The sequence below is a fragment of the Vipera berus genome (assembly GCF_964194415.1).
Source record: "Vipera berus genome assembly, chromosome: Z".
Classification (NCBI taxonomy): Eukaryota; Metazoa; Chordata; class Lepidosauria; order Squamata; family Viperidae; genus Vipera; species Vipera berus.
In genome coordinates, this window is record NC_138205.1 from 19,715,587 (window position 1) to 19,732,979 (window position 17,393).

General features: G+C 43.4%; 1 protein-coding gene across 1 annotated transcript in view; it reads right to left on the bottom strand.

Moving 5' to 3' along the window:
• LOC308677518 (vesicular glutamate transporter 1) overlaps positions 1 to 17,393 on the bottom strand; it is a gene marked incomplete at both ends in the record, with an annotated part of 58,014 nt that overhangs the window by 13,623 nt on the left and 26,998 nt on the right. Inside the window, 6 exons of the mRNA XM_081343990.1 lie at positions 112 to 254; positions 1,776 to 1,862; positions 2,847 to 2,934; positions 5,811 to 5,925; positions 6,658 to 6,776; positions 7,598 to 7,850. Of these exons, the coding sequence (XP_081200116.1) occupies positions 112 to 254; positions 1,776 to 1,862; positions 2,847 to 2,934; positions 5,811 to 5,925; positions 6,658 to 6,776; positions 7,598 to 7,850 (805 nt within the window). The remainder of the gene's footprint in view (positions 1 to 111; positions 255 to 1,775; positions 1,863 to 2,846; positions 2,935 to 5,810; positions 5,926 to 6,657; positions 6,777 to 7,597; positions 7,851 to 17,393) is intronic.

Sequence of the window (17,393 nt, forward strand, 5' to 3'; positions counted from 1 at the left end):
TTTTCTAGGATGGTCACATACCACCTGCCAGGTGCCAACGTACCACACGTGGTACCCGTACCACTGGTTGAAAAGCCCTGAGCTAACTTATAGATATATACAAATACTGACTATCAGGGGATTCATCAGGGTGGAGCTCTCTCCAATGGTTTCCTCTATGTACTTCCTCTCTTCCTCCGTGATGGTGGGATGCTTGGCCGGACTCTCATAGGAAACCATCAGCCAGAATAAATACCAGAAAATACCAAAGCTCCCTGCAAAGACAGAAGTGCAGAATAACCAGTGAGAGGATAGAAATAGAACAGAACAGAATAGAATAGAATACAATAGAATTGAATCTGGAAGGGACCTTGGAGGTCTTCTAGTCCAGCCCCCTGCTCAAGCAGGAGAACATATACCATTTCAGACAAGTGACTGTCCAGTCTCCTTAAAAACCTCAAGCTGTTCCACTGGTTAATTGTCCTCACTGTTAGGAATTGTCTCCTTAATTCCAGGTTGCTCTCTCTCTCAGAATAATAATAATAATAATAATAATAATAATAATAATAATAATAATAATAATAATAATAATAATAATAATAATAATAATAATAATAATAAGTTGGAAGGGACCTTGGAGGTCATCTAGTCCAACCCCCTGCTCAGGCAGAAAACCCTATACCATTTCAGACAAATGGTTTCCAACCATTGTTTCTCGTCCTGCCCTCTCGTGCTTTGGAGAATAACGTGAGCCCCCCTCTTCTTTGTGGCAGCCCCTCAAATACTGGAGTACTGCTCTTGTCACCCCTATTTCTTCTTTCATCTAGACTAGCCAAACCCAAGTCCTGCAGCCATTCTTCGTATGTTTTAGTCTCCAGGCCTTTGATCATCTTAGTTGCTCTTCTCTGAACTTTTGCCAAAGTCTCTCAACATCTTTTTTGTAGTATGGTGACCAATCTATGATTTTCCCCACTCTTGGGTGCACGTGCTCGTCACCGCTTTTAAGTCAGGGGATAACTAACTCAGCATGAAATTTGTGACTCTGATCGCCGATCCTTATTTGGCTTCAATTGCTTATGTTTCCCATCATTCCATTTATCTGACTTCTTGCCAATTTGATGGGTGGTGGCAAAATGTAACAGACCTGGATGCTTTCTGCAGACGGTGGTGGAATAAGTGGAAACATTTACAACAGATAGTCCTCAACTTACAACCACAATTAAGCCCAGTTGTTAAGCAGGTCATTATGTGACCGTGCCCGATTTTACAACCTCTTTTGTGGTGGCTGTTAAGCAAGTGCCATATTCACTAAGCCAACCCGTTGTTCACTATGGGATTTTTTTATTTTTATTTTTTGCCAGAAACTGGAAATTAAAGCCCTTTTCCTGCAAAAATGTTTTAAACCACGGTCACGTGACTCCGGAACTCTGCAAACGGCCATAAATGCAGGCTGGTTGCTGATTGCCCAAAATGTGGTCACATCACCTTGGGGGGGGAGGTTTCGAAGCTGGCCATCAGAACTTGAAATCCAGGTTGTAAGTTCCTTTTGGGGGTGTCTGTCGTAACTGGCTGCTAAGCAATTAGTCATAAGTCAAGGACCACCTGTACTTTAACATCTGGATAGCACAGAAGGAGATGGCTTACGGCGATCTTATTGGGCTGGGAAGGAGCTGAAAGCAATGGCACAGAGACGTGGAGGATAAAAAAAATCTGCTAAAGCATATTTGGGCTCTGGTTAAGTCCCAGTGAAGAACGGCCCAATATGGCAGCCATCGCTTTTGTGCCAGTTCACTTACCATACACGTAGAACACAGAGCTCCATCCTGAATATTGAACTAGAATCCCAGCAAGAGGCATGGCCACCACCGCCCCTGCATAAGAACCTGGAAAGTTACGTAGGAAACATTAGCTAAATATACAAGCCAGGATTCCTCATTCCCATCAGCCTTTGAACTGATGCCACAGTTTCTCTTTGATTTGAAAATGCCATTCTTAGTCGTGGTCGTGATTTTTACACGAGAGAGAAAAACAGACAATAAAACCCTACCCGCAAGAGGAACAGGAGCTAATAAATAATGGTGAAATTAAGGTGTAATTCCTGAATAATTTACCAGCAACGCTAATTGAACTGGAAAGGAAACAAGAAGGGCAGAAGCTCCAAAATAAAACTACTAATAATATTTACAGCTGCGTGAGACTATATTGTTTCCAAGTAAACCTTATAGAAATACGTTGCCTACGAATATGAGCGCTGATGGATATCATGATACTGTACTGAATGCTTGGAGCAACCACTATTTTAATTTTATTACTAGATTATTATGGAAAACAATGCCTCAGCAACAATAAGTCAAAAATGTGAAAGCAACTTAGCAGCCATTTTTAGTGAGTTCATAAACCAGTCCTGTGATGATTCGACCCATGGGATGAGAGGGAAAACTCTAGTGAAGTGTTTTGATCTAGAGTTTTGCACAAAGGCTAGATCAGTGTTTTTCCAACTTGGCAAATGTAAGTTGTAATATAATAATATAATATAATATAAAGTTGGAAGGGACCTTGGAGGTCATCTAGTCCAACCCCCTGCTCAGGCAGGAAACCCTATACCATATCAGGCAAATGGCTGTCCAGTCTCTTCTTAAAAACCTCCAGTGTTGGAGCATTCACCACCTCTGGAGGCAGGACTCCACCTCTGTAAGTGGACTCCAACTCCCAGAATTCCTCAGCCATCATGCTGCCTGAGGAATTCTGGGAGTTGAAGTCCCTATATATCTTAAAGTTGCTAAGCTTGTAAAATATTGGGTCTCGATCAAAGATTCAACTTTCCAGAAGTCAACAACTGTCAGCTTTAAGAAACAAGGTTATCTTACCACAGAAAGCTGTTGTGGCCAGGCGGCTACGTTCCAGAGGGGGCGCCCATTTGCTCCAAATACCATGGCATGCTGGGTAGGTGACTCCCTGGAGGTGAAGGGCAGAGAATAATATAAAGAGGAAGGCCAGAAATTAGATTCATTAGTTTCTTAGCTCTTTCCCATTCAGACTGTTCTGTAAGAAAGTGATAAGATACATGGAGACGGGACAAAATTTCATAGAAGAATTAAGCCTGTCGATCCTGAGAAAGTAGATAGGATCCTGAGAGCGGTCAGTGTGATCACCTGTGCATTAGATCCATGTCCTTTAGTTGGTCAATGTCTCCCCAGGAAATCATGAGTTGGAGGGTCCAAGCAGTGGTAAATTCATCCTTGAGAGAGATGGCTGGCTGGCTGTCCTCTTCTCGAGAAGACCTTCCAAGAAGACTGTACCATATTGGATAATTTCTGACCTGTCTCCCACTTGCCTTGGGGAAGATTGTTGAGAAGGTGGCCATTCTGAGGCTTCAGAAAACTCTGGAGGAAGTGGAAATCTGGATCTGCTTCTGAATCAAGGCAGAGTACCAAATTGGCACTGATCTCTCATGATAATCTAGGAAAAGACTGGGATGGGAGGTGGGGGAAGGATCCATTCTGGACCTCCCTGATCTCTGAGTGGCCTTTGATAGCATCAATAAATTGCATCCTTCTGAATTGGCTTAGGTTATTGGGAGAGTTACGGTACTTCCCCCAAGTCTGGGATTGTTCGGACGACCAGCCTGTCTTTTGAAAGGCTCTAAAGATTTGGCTTTTCTCTCAGGAGCCTTGTGGGGTCGTTTTAATTATTCTGGTTGTGGGACTGTGAGAAGTTGGCTCCTATGTGAGATGGCTTATTTTTTTATTTTTCTTAAAGTTGCCCTGAGTTTCTAATTAGACAGCTATAGAAAAATAAAATAAAACAAAATAATAAAATAATAATGAAATGAAATGAAATAAAATAAAATGAAATAAAATAATAAAATGACTGAATAGGGCAAGCCCAACTCTGCTTGCTAAGATGAAGAACAAGTACTAATTAAGAAAATTCTAGAGTGTGCAGAAATGGATAGATTGGCTTTAAAGATTAAAGAGAAAAAAGACTCAGTGTACTTTAGAACATGGGATAATTTCTATCAATGGCTAGAAAAATGAGTCAGAGAGAAAGGAACGTGGTATGTAATTTTGAATATATATTAGCAAGAAGAAGGCTATTGAGTGATTAATTAGCATATTGTTTATGATAATTAACTATATCTATTATTGTTAGTTAAATACATGTACCCAGACATTATGCTGTTTGCTAAATATTGAAAATGTTATTTGGAAAAACCCCAACCCTAACCCTAACCCCAACTCCAACTCTAATCCCGACCCCACCTTATACCCTAACCCTATAAAAGTTAATAAATTCTATATATAAATCTAGATAGCACACTAAAATGCAGAGACATCGCCCTGTCAACAAAAGTGCATATAGTCAATGCTATGGTCTTCCCAGTTGCAATGTATGGCAGTGAAAGTTGGACCATAAGAAAGGCTGAGCGCCAAAGAATTGAGGCCTTTGAACTATGGTGCTGGAGAAGACTCCTGTGAGTCCCTTGGACTGCAAGGCGATCAAACCGGTCAGTCCTAGAGGAGATCAACCCTGACTGCTCTTTATAAGGCCAGATCCTGAAGCTAAAACTAAAATACTTTGGCCACCTAATGAGAAGGAAGGACTCACTGGAGAAGAGCCTCATGCTGGGAAAGATTGAGGGCAAGAGAAGAAGGGGATGACAGAGAATGAGGTGGCTGGATGGAGTCACTGAAACACTAGGCGTGAGCTTAAATGAACTCCAGAAGATGGTAGAGGACAGGAAGGCCTGGAGGAACGTTGTCCATAGGGTTGCGATGGGTCGGACACGACTTCGCAGCTAACAACAAAAACAACAACAATATATAAAGAACAATGGAATCTTTCTCCCATTCCAAGTATGGATCTCTCTGAAGTGAATCTCTTTTCAATTCTGAGTTGAGAATATATTAGATGTGAGAACAGAATCTAAAGTATGCCTACAAGCAGCCAACCAATTCAGGGGCTTATGACAGGCCATTTAGCATTCAGAGCTGTGTCTTCCAACTTCACTCTTCTCTCCCCTCTATCTGTCACCTCTAGACAATCTGATGATTGGGCTGATCCTACAGCTGAGATATCAATCAGCCTTCTCCAGTTTGTTGCCCCTTGGTAGTCTTGATCTTCACTTTCCATAGCGCTTGCTTGGCATGGACTTTTGTCATGGTGGCAGGCTAAAAGCCCAACACATCAGGCTGAGGAAAACTGATGTAAATACAAGAAGCAAGCACCTTGTATGGAGCTGCTGTAAGGAAATATTATTGTTAGGCAGATCAAGAACCTCTTTGTAGGGCAAAACAGGATTTATCCCATTGAGGGCAATAGCACGGCATGATTTGATGTTTTTCTTACACCTGTAGATACTGTTTAGATGTTCATCTTCTAGCTGTATGATACTTTTAGCCAATTGAATATCTCTCAGTGTTTATTACTGTTAGCAATAAAAGTGCTCACGACCAATGTTTATTTTTTATTGGATTCTTGCAATACCCTGGAGATTCAGCCAGGCTTTATTTACTGTAAAGTGGAAGAAGCTCACAGAATCATAGAATTGTGGAGTTGAAAGAAAGAACAAGGGTCATCTTTTAATCCAGATATGTCAAACTCGCGATGTCACGTGACGTCATGCAACATATTGGGACGGTTTTGCCATTGCCGGCAATGGGGTGGGTGCGGCTTCCACATGATGCATCCGGCCCGCGGGCCGGCAGTTTTACACCCCTGTGAAGAGGAACACTTAGGGATATTGGGAAAGCTTATCTTCTGCAACTCCTATCCATTCCCGTGTCAACTTTGTGGCTACAAAAGCAAACATGTGAAGCGATCAGCCTTACCTCAACAAGCCCTTGTAGGATCCTCACAAACATCACACAGCCAAAATGGACCCGAGCAGCTGAGGGAATCAGCATGTTCAAAGTAGAGGTTGCCACAATGGCAAAGCCAAAAACCCTACAACCAGTAGAAGAGGGTGTTAGCAGAAGTAGTAGCTAACAGCATTGTTTACTTGGTGCATGGAATTTCTATTGCATCGTTCTTCTATGAAAGTGTTCTAGTTTAGAGTGGCTCTTTTCACTAATCATCTAATCAGTAAAACGCAAAATCAAAGTTTCATTTTTTTCCACTCCAAGCACAAAGTCCAGAAGCGATTTCCAAGTAGAAACAAACGTACTTATATATATTTTTTCTTTAATCAAAGCAGTCAACCACCTGTATGATTCAAATTGGCATCTTTAGAAAAGAACATGCAGCTTGAATCATAACTGTATAACTATAATCTTGGACTGGGTCTATACGCTCAGATCAACTGAGACCCAATTTAATGGCATTTTCAAGAGTTGCTGGTCTCTTAACTTTCATTAGCCCAGACAGGATGGCCAATGGTGATGAGTAGCAGAAGACCAAGACACCAACATTTTGATGGCCGAAGATTCCCTAGCTCAGGGGTCCCCAACCTCCGGTCCGTGGACCAGTACTGGGCCATGGCATGCCAGCAACTGGGGTGCACAAAAAAGCAAAGTCCCATCCACAGGATGCAGGCAGCACACAAAACCACGCGCCCTCCGGTCTGCGGAAAAACCTCTCTCCACGGAACTGGTCCCTGGTGCCCAAAAGGTTGGAGACCTCTGCCCTACCTGATCTACACACAAACATATATTCCACTTCCCCCCTCAAAACATTTACCTGTTAGCTGCAAATTTCTGTGCTATGAACCCCCCTGGGATCTGAGTGACGATGTAACCCCAGAAGAATGACCCGTGGATCATGCCTACTGTCTCTGGATCCCAGTTGAACTCAGCTTTCTAAGCAGGAAAGGATAAGAAACAAAAGACAGGGGGACACATGAGTAGGCATTTCCTGATTGGAAGCACCTATAATACCTCCTAGATAGGACTTGGAGCAACTTGGAGAAATGCAACTGAGACAGTTTATCGCATTCTGCAGAAAAGAAAAAAGGAAGAGAAAGACTTGCAGAAAATCATTTCAGGTAAATGAAATTGTACGTGGACCATTTTAAGTCCAGCAGTTCAACTTATTTACAGTACGTGCACAGCTGGCAGCACATATTAACCTGAATGGAGGCTGAAAAGAGTGTTTTTGAGAATGTGAAGAGTGCTTTCCTCTGAGACCTGACACCAGAACGCCCAGGCTTAGGGAAAACCCATAAGTGATTGTCAGCAGTGGTGGGATTCAAATATGTGAACCACCGGTTCTCTGCGTGGATGCCGCTTCCGGAAGTCCATTCTGGGCCTGGACAACAAAAAATTAGCTACCGGTTCTGCCAAAGTGGTGCGAACTGGCTGAATCCCACCACTGATTGGCAGGCTTTTTTCCTCTCTTCCTGATGTTTATTTTTAGAAATGAAGCATCTGTTAAGAAGTGTGTACATTTTGTTTCCTATGTGAGTGGTGGCTTGTATTTTTATAAACTCAGGCTTCTCGGACTTCTAGAGCTTCGTCTTCGTCTGTTGAGCCGATGCATCCTGCAGAATTCTAAAAAAGGTGCAGAATGTCTGTTTGAGATGAATGCCTCCCTACAAAAAACAAGAAACAACAACAACAACAAAAACCCTGAACCAAAACACAAGTTACTTTCCATTAACGGAGGATGGAAACAGCCTCACCTTCACAATGACTTTATCCCCTTCGTAGACGGTGTTATTATTAACCATGCTGACAATGGCCACGCCCAGGTTGCATCGGATGCCAAAGCTGATGCAGAAGCCCAGACCGCAGAGGATGGCAATGATGTAACGGCGAGGCAGGCCAAAGCAGGTGCAGTCTATGACGGGCTGGGTCTTCTCGGTCACTCCAACAGGCCGCCCCTCTTCTGTCAGCTCGATGATCTCCCCGCCGGGCTGCTTCCGTTCTAGAATTCTGGGGGTGGAGACGGCAGGCAGGGTGGGAACAAAAAATGGGTGTATGTGATAGAATTAGCCGTTTGATGTAGCGGTAAAGGTGATGGGCTGAACCCCAGGAAATCAGGACTTCTAGTCTTCACTTAAGCCTGAAGGCTGGTGACTGCTTTTGGGCCAGTGGCAGTGATTCACTTAACAACCACCTTGCCCTAGCAACCAAAATTTTGCTCCCAATTGTGGTCCTAAGTCAAGGACTTACCTGTATTATTTCCAATGGAAAATCTAGACAAATTTGATTCGATTAGAATAGCATAGAGCTGGATAGGACCTTGGAGGTCTTCTAGTCCAGCCCCCTCTTGCTCAAGCAGGAGGACCTATACCAGGGGTAGGCAACCTCGGCTCTTTTATGACTCATGGACTTCAACTCCCAGAATTCCTGAGTCAGCTATGCTGACTCAGGAATTCTGGGAGTTGAAGTCCATGAGTCATAAAAGAGCCAAAGTTGCCTACCCCTGACCTATACCATCTCAGACAAGTGACTGTCTAGCCTCTCCAGTGATGGAGCGCCCACAATTTCTGGAGGCAAGCTGTTCTACTGGTTAATTGTCCTCACTGTTAGGAAGTTTCTCCTCAATTCCAGATTGCTTCTCTCTCTTTGATCAGTTTCCAACCATTGTTTCTTGTCCTGCCCTTTGGTGCTTTGGAGAGTAACGTGCTCTTCTTTGTGGCAGCCTGTCAAATACTGGAATACTACTATCATGTCTCCCATATTTCTTCTTTTCTTTAGACTAGCCTGTTATGTATTGGGCTTGTGCTGTTACACCACGTGCGTTGCTGGAGGAGCTAACAGCTCTCCAGCAACCCAGACAGGCTGTCTCCGGTCCTGCAATTGGTCAACCCAAGGTGGCAAGCATGGGTTCAAACCTATTGGCTTCCGCCTAGGGGTTAAACTATATATTATGGCTGGTTGCGGCCCAAGCTTCAGTACAGTTCCAGCAAGAATAAAAGTATGAGTTATTCTGTACTCAGCCTCGTGTCATGATTCCTGCTCTCCAGAGCCCACGACTTAACATAGCCAAATCCAAGTTCAGCAGCTGTTCTTTGTATGTTTTAGTCTCCAGGCCTTTAATCATCCTAATTGGTCTTCTCTGAACTTTTTCCAGACTCCCAACATCTTTTTTGTGACCAAAATTGGCTGCAGTATTCCAGGTGTGGTCTTACTAGGGTTTTTATAAAGCGGTACTAATACTTTGTGTGGTCTTGATTCTATGCCTCTGTTTATACAACCCAGGATTGTATTAGCTTTTTTGGCTGCTGCTGAAAACTGCTGGCTCATGGTTAAGTGATCGTCCACTAGGACTCCCAAGGTCCCTCTCACAGTTACTGTTTTTAAGCCAGGTCTTGCCCAGTCTGTACTTGTATCTTTGATTTTTATTAAAAAGGTAAAGGTAAAGGTTCCCCCGCACATGCGTGCTAGTCGTTTCCGACTCTAGGGGCCGGTGCTCATCTCTGTTTCAAAGCCAAAGAGCTAGCACTTGTCCAAGGACATGTCCGTGGTCATGTGGCCGGCATAACTAGACGCCAAAGGCGCATGGAACGCTGTTACCTTCCCACCGTAGTGGTCCCTATTTTTCTCCTTGCATTTTTACGTGCTTTCGAACTGCTAGGTTGGCAGAAGCTGGGACGAGTAACAGGTGCTCACTCTGTTATGCGGCACTCGGGATTTGACCCGCCAAACTGCCGACCTTCTGATCGACAAGCTCAGCGTCCTAACCCACTGAGCCACCGCATCCCCTGATTTTTCTTACCTAAATGCAAAACTTTGCTTTTCTGCACGTTGAAACTCATTTTGTTGGATAGGGCCCATTGTTCAAGTTTGTCAAGATCTTTTTGGATCCTGAGTTTGTCTTCTGGGGTGTTGGCAGTTTAGTGTCATCTGCAAATTTGAGGAGCTCCCCTTCAATTCCCACATCTAAGTCATTTATGAAAATATTGAAGAACACTGGGCCTGAGACAGAACCTTGTGGTACCCCACTGCTTAATTTTCTCCCTGTGGATGTGGTGCCAGTATGACAGTACTCTTCTTCAGATTCAGTGTTAAAGATGAATTTCTTGTCAGGGATGATATAAAAATACAGGTATTATAGCAGAAGGCTCATATTTAACATATAATAAGGTTGCCCAGGCAGTCTTCATTAAAGCCTCCATCTCTGGGCTGCAGAGACCCACATGACTGTTAGATGGCAGCAAAGGAGTTCTGTATTTTTCTGGCCTTAATCTTTTTATTTTATGTATTTATTGAAAAATCACTTCATTAACTGATTCTAAGGCATACAGCTGGATGCAACTGCACAATCAAAGTCCTGTCTTTTTTTTTAAACACACATTGTGCATTGCAACACACGTAAAAACATGGAGGGCTTCCATCATGCAGGTGTGGCCTCCATCTTCTTCTTGTCATTTGATCTCTCTCTCTCTCTGCAAACTTCCCGCAATATAGCTATGTGTTTTACAAGCTTCTTTTTTTTTAACCAAGTAAGGAATTATATTTTGACCTTCTTCCCTTGCAAATACAAGGGAAGGCAGGGATTCAATTTATGCCTTCCTGGTGCTCATCAGAATTCACTGACTCTTGTGAGTCGGTGAGCAAAAAAATAGAGAAAAACTCCATTGCTTCCATATATGCAAAATAAGAGATTTATCTTGGACAATACCAGACATAAAATCAATAAAACGAAATCAATAATGTAGGGAAGAGCGCTGTTTCGTGACTGGCAGATGCACTTAGCATGGGAAGAGGTCCTACCACAGGAGGCAGGCTAATGATGCCAGGAAGTTTGGACTGTCTCGTAACTATAGGGAAGGGGATATACACGGGCAGGTCAGTATATTTCCTTTCCTAGGGAAAATGTGGTACAGTTATTTTAGAAAAACAAAAAACCTAAACTAAATCTATTTTTGGTCTTGGCAACTTTCATGTACGTCTTATCTCCAATGGGCAAGAAAGCCTCTCATCAAGGAACTAATCCAGGAGAGAAGCAACCTCGAACTGAGGAGAAATCTCCTGACAATTAGAACAATTTAATCTGTGGAACGACTTGCCTCCAGAAGTTGTGGGTGCTCCGACACTGAAGGTTTTTAAGAAAAGATTAGACAGCCATTTTGTCTGAAATGGTGTAGGGGGCTTCCTGCCTGAACTGGGAGTTGGGCTAGAAGGCCTCCAAGGTCCCTTCCAACTCTGTTATCAATTTTTGGCAGTACTAGGGGTACTACCAAGTTTGGGGGTGGTGGTCTTCTGGTGGCCCTGGGACTGCCTTACAGGCCCATCCTGGTCTAATGAATGGAAAGGGGTTTTTGGCCTACTTCCCAACCTGTACTGAAGAATTAATGGACTCTGCTTCACTTGAAAGCAGAGTGACCTGTAACTAGGCGGCTGCGAGAAGGAATTGCAAAAGTTCTTCTCTCCTGCCAAGGATTGTAGAGAAGCTTGGAGCCCTCCCAAGTCCTTGTCCGTCACCAGCCTCTTCCTGCTCTTCCATACCGTCTTGTCAGCCTGGTGGAGAGGCGGGTGCAACCCACGCAGAAGCTGTTCTGAGCAGAGCCGATGCAGATGGGCTGCGAGCTCCGTCTCGGCTCCAGGCCCAAGAATTCTTTCTCTTGCTTAGCAACCAAGGAACACAGTCCTTATTCCCAATCCTGCTTTTTCTGACCTTCTCTTCCCTCATCCCCAAATCCTCCCTGCCCTTCTTCTAAGTCTTCCGTACCTTTCCAGCCTTCGTCTGCCTCGCAGGAATGCAACGGTAACGTTTCCGGTCCTGGCGCCAAGGAAATTTTCTACATCTATCTGAAACTCCCCAGTGCTTATGAGACCAGATGGACAGAATGGCCCGCATTCATTTTCTCAACCTTAAATTCATTGCATTCCATTTCTGTCTGTTTTTTCCCCCTATCCTTTTCCTTTGGGCTGCCCCTCCCCCCCAAATCGTACATATTTCCCTGTGACTTTTTCTCATTATTGTATTTTTGTATCCTGCCTACCAATTTTCTTGGTATGGTCATATACTATGTGGTTGAATACAAATGCATTTTAATGCCGTGTTTGCAAATATATGCATCGTTTCCCTACATTTAAGGCACATTCTGTATGCCTTAAAAAAGTAAGAACACTATTGCAGAATTCAGAGAGGTGTGAATATCAAAGAACAACTGTATTTTTGTCTCACTCCGGAAGTGCTAATTTGGTACGTTTAGTAAAATTCCACCTCCGTTTCTACTTCTGGCCTCTATTTCTATCATTCTCTGTTCCTTTCATTAGTTGCTGAATTATTTATTAAACCTGTGAAACTAGTTGAGATGCATCAAATACTAGTGCAAAAGAAATGGGACATGGGGTTTGTGGATTTATAAAACACCCCTTTGCCTTTCCAGATTTTTAACTCTGAACTCTTAGTTGAAATTTCCAGGTACATGCAGTGGGTATAAGTACACTTGCCATCAATACAGGTGGTCCTCAGCATACGACAGCAACGGATCCCAAAATTTCTGTTGCTAAGCGAGGCAGTTCTAAAGTGAATTTTGCTCCATTTTACAACCTTTCTTGCCACACTTGTTACACGAATCACTGCAGGTGTTAAATTAGTAACATGGTTGAGTGAATCTGGCTTCCCCATTGACTTTGCTTGTTAGAAGGTCGCAAAAGGGGATTTATTTATTTATTTTATTTATTTTAATTCCATTTATATCCCGCCCTTCTCCGAAGACTCAGGGCGGCTTACAAGCTTAGCAGTAGCCTTCATTCTATGTATATGCCTGCTTATTAGGGCTTTCACACACACCCCAAGCGGCATTATTACAAAGTCAGCTTAATTGCCCCCAACAATCTGGGTCCTCATTTTACCTACCTCGGAAGGATGGAAGGCTGAGTCAACCTTGAGCCTGGTGGGACTCGAACCTGCGCTAATTGCAGGCAGCTGGTGTTACTTAAGGAGGCATTAGCCCACTGCTCCACCAAGGAGCACACAATTCCAAGATACTGCAATTTTCATAAATATTGAGTCAATTGCCAAGGGTCTGAAATTTGATCACATGGGATTCTGGGATTCTGCAATGGTTGTTTGTGTAAAAACAGCCATAAATCACTTTTTCCAGTACCGTTGTAACTTTGGTCACTAAGTGAACTGTTTAAATCGAGGACCACCTATATATATATAAAAAATGGAGAGTTAAAATGTACTGTAAAACTTTTCAATAAAAAAAAATGGAGACCTTTATAGAGATTGGACTGCGAATCTGACCGGCTCAAGGTTGACTCAGCCTTCCATCCTTCCGAGGTCGGTAAAATGAGGACGCAGATTGTTGTGGCTAATATGCTGACTCTGTAAAATGCTTTGAGAGTGCTGCAAAGAACTGTGAAGCGGTATATAAGTTTAAATGCTATTGCTGTTGCTAAATCTGAAGATTTTCTTTTTTTGGGAATAGCTGCTATCCTCTCCTTTCCTCCTAAGGACAAGTTGCCAACAAATTGTCACTCTTACTTCCCCTTTAATCAATCTGTCTTAGGTAGAAAGGACCTAACCTTGAACAAAGTGTAACAAAGGCAAATTTTGCATTAAAATTCTTAGGAAGGAGCCCTGTTCAAAAAGTCTCTCTCTTGGTGGAATAACGAGGAAAATACTACTTTAATGCTGACACAGCTAGCAAAAACTTAAGGCTGTCTCAGAGCCTTGGTGGAGCAGTGGGCTAATGCCTCCTTAAGTAACACCAGCTGCCTGCAATTAGTGCAGGTTCACATCCCACCAGGCTCAAGGTTGACTCAGCCTTCCATCCTTCCGAGGTAGGTAAAATGAGGACCCAGATTGTTGGGGGCAATTAAGCTGACTTTGTAATAATGCTGCTTGGGGGGGGGGGTGTGAAAGCCCTAATAAGCAGGCATATACATAGAATGAAGGCTACTGCTAAGCTTGTAAGCCGCCCTGAGTCTTTGGAGAAGGGCGGGATATAAATGGAATTAAAATTTAAAAAAAATGAACTAGATGTGAGAGAAAGGCAAAGATGCGGTGAAGAAAAAAAATATTTGTACCATAATTAAGTGGAACTGAGGGAAAAAAAACATATTATTTTCTCCCTTATTCCGATGCCACCCAAGAGCAACCGCAAGCTGTGCACAGTACAGGTAGCCCTCTAATTACAACCATTTGTTTAACAACCATTCATAGATACGACGGCACTGAAAAAAGTGATTTATGACCAACCCTTGAAGTTGTGACTGTCACAATTTGTGGGTGCTTGCCTTCAGAAGTCGTGGTTGCTTCATCACTGGGGTTTTTTAAGAAGAGACTGGACAGTCACTTGTCTGAAATGGTATAGGGTCTCCTGCTTGAGCAGGGGGTTGGACTAGATGACCTCCAAGGTCCCTTCCAGCTCTATTCTGATTGGTTATTGGTTATTCCTTTCGCAAGACTCCCCCAGGGCCATGTGATCGAAATCCAGGCATTTGGCAACTGACCTGTACTTACAATGGTTGCAGCATCCTGAGGTCACTTGATGGCCATTCAAAACCTTCTTAGGGTCCCTCTGACAAGCAAAGTTAATGTCGGAAGCCAGATTAGCTTAGCAACCATGACCAAAAAAAAAAAAGAAGGATCGTAAAATCAGGTGCAGCTCCCTTAACAATTGCATCACTTGGCAATGGAAGTTCCTGTCCCAATTGTAGTTGTAACTCGAGGCCTGCCTATAAAATCTATTTGGTTTTTGACAACTATTACCTTGAGGGAAACTGAGTTACTGCAGAACCTCGATACGGAGGCCATCAGGAGTGACCACAGATCTGGTCCAAAAGATCAAGATGATGGCTCTGACAGTACAATCAAAGTTGTGCCTGTTTTTTTATGAGCATTGCACAAACCACGTGCAAAAAGAGAGAGAGAGAGAGAGAGAGAGAGGGAGAAGACTTTTAATTGCCACCATCTTGACTTTTTTGACCACTGCTTACATACAGCTATGGAGGCAACAGAGACAGGAGGAGGAGGCAAGAGTTTTCAATTGAATGAGTGGTTCACCCACTCAAGGATGGGTAGAAAGTGCTTCAATTCAGCCGTGTACAAATGCCCTGAGAGCTGTTCTCTAAAAAACTTTGTTTAGCCTGCGTTTCAACAGATCGGGGTAAAGGAGGAAGAGCCCATGAAGATGGTGGATAAAGCCTGGTAGACAGATTCACCCCATTTGTTTTTGCACTGCCACAGGATTATTGGCTGTCACCCAAGAGGGAGGGCAGCCAAACTGGAAGGCTCAACCAGTCCCTTCACTTATCCACATACTTCCCCAGACAAATCAGGACAGCACCAATTGGCAGTGAGTCAGAACATAGGTAAGACAGGTAGGGTAGAGGCTGGCAGTAGACAGAACAAGTCTCACGCTGGGATATTCTCAGTCATTTCAGAGGTGGGTATACAGGATTTTAACCAAGAAGAGTTGTGGACATTTACTGCATGGACAGGTTGGTTGTCCCAAAGCTGCTTTTTCAAGAGGCAACTGGACTTCCTTGTTTTTCTCTGAAGACATTTCGCTTCTCATCCAAGAAGCTTCTCCAGCTCTGATTGGATGGTGGGGAAATGGAAGGATTTATACTCCTTGCAGACAGCTGGTCGTTTGCATTCTTCTGGAGAGTCACTGAGGCCACTTGGAGATTTATCTATGTCCTCAAGGCTGCCTGAGTGACGCAAATGGGCGTGGAGCCCTCTTGGAGCTGATGAAAGGACGGTGTTGTAGACTGGAGATAGATGATGTCGTATCTGTTGAGAGAGGGCTATTGGTGAGAAGCGAAACCTCTTCAATGAAAAACAAGGAAGTCCAGTCGCCTCTTGAAAAAACACCTTTCAGATAACCACAACCTGGATGACTGAGAATCTCCACGGACATCCAGGTTGGTTGTGGCGGACCCTGGCAGGTCCTTCAGATGCTGATCCCTGGCGCTGGACTCAAGTGAACTTTTAAAATGGACATATTCCAGGATTCCAGTATTTTCCTCCATATTTCTTTCTGCCTGTCCCGAGGAAGATTTACTTCTGCTGGCTGGGCTCTATTCTCTGCCCTTTGCAAAAGAGCATGTTGCCTACCTCCGGATTTTGCACAACTCTGGATATGATCCCTTGTGCTGACGTCAGCTCTAGGTGGTGGAGCCGGCTGGCAGCTTAGGAGGAACGGTTTTAAATATCCCTGGCTGTGCTGTCCTCTGCCAGCAGCTTTGCCGTGACCTTGAATAGTACCATAAGCTTCTCAGACTGTAGGATCTTGCTTCTCTTCCGCCTTATAATATCCACTCTAGGCACTAGATACTAACCACAGGGGAGAGCAGAAACAATCACAGAGGCTGAGTATTTCTATAATCATCCAGAAGATCCAGCACAGACTGGCAATACTTGATTTTCAGGGTGGTTTCCTCGAAAGTAAATCTTATGAATTTTGACGGATTGTCCTCCAGAGTCAGAATTCCTACTACAGCTTCAGCCACAATAGCTTTGATGCTGCTCAGGCCTTTTATGAACTCATCAAATCTTTTCTTATCTAGTGACCTCCAGAAGTTCTGGACCTAAGGATCCAAATGTATCCCAGATGCACCAGGCTGGGAAAAACACATCCATGTTTGTCCATTTAACTGACGTCTTTATGTCTAACAATCAAAAGACCCTCAAAGAAATAACTCAAAACGTTCGTCGCTAACGTTTCACACAGGAAAGGTGGGATATTAGTCTGTGGTTTTGAACTTCAAGGCAATGCTGTAAGTTGGTATCTTATTGAATGTTCTCCAAAGTGCTAATTTGCTTCTAGTGGGTCTAGAGAGGGTTGAGATACAAGCATTTCCTATTCTGCTATGTACAAAAACTTCATCTTCCTATAAAGTCGGCATGCCCAACCAAAGAAGCTAGCACGACAGGGAGTCCTCAACTCACAACCACAATTGGGACCAGAATTTACATGGTTAAGCAAGGCAGCTACTGAGTTGTGCCTGATTTTTATGACCCTTTTTGCCATGTCTATGAAGAGTCTCAGTCATCCAGGTCATGGTTGTCCCAAAGGTGTTTTTTTCAAGAGGCAACTGGTCTTTGTTTTTCCTTGAAGACTTTTCACTTCTCACCCAAGAAGCTTCTTCAGTTCTGTCTGAATAGGGGCATCCAAATGTTGACCACATAACTGTGGGATGCTGTGTCAGTCATAAATGTGAGGGCTGGCTGTAATTCTCTTTTCCCTCCCCAATGCTGTTGTAGTTTTGAATGACTATGAATACTAAATGAATGGTTGCAACTGGAGAGTAAGAGTAAGATAGTCTTTATTGTCATTTTTTACTGTGGGCACAATGGCACACATCAAAAATGAAATTTAGTTGCCTGCTCTCAACCGCATTGTTACCAACTTAACCACTGCATTGATTCAGTTAACAACTATGGCAAGAAAGGTCATAAAATGGGGGCAAAATTTCCTTAACAACCGGCTTGCTTAGCAACAGAAATCTGGGGCTCAAATGTGCCTGTAAGACAAGGACTACCTATATTTGAAAACCTCTATT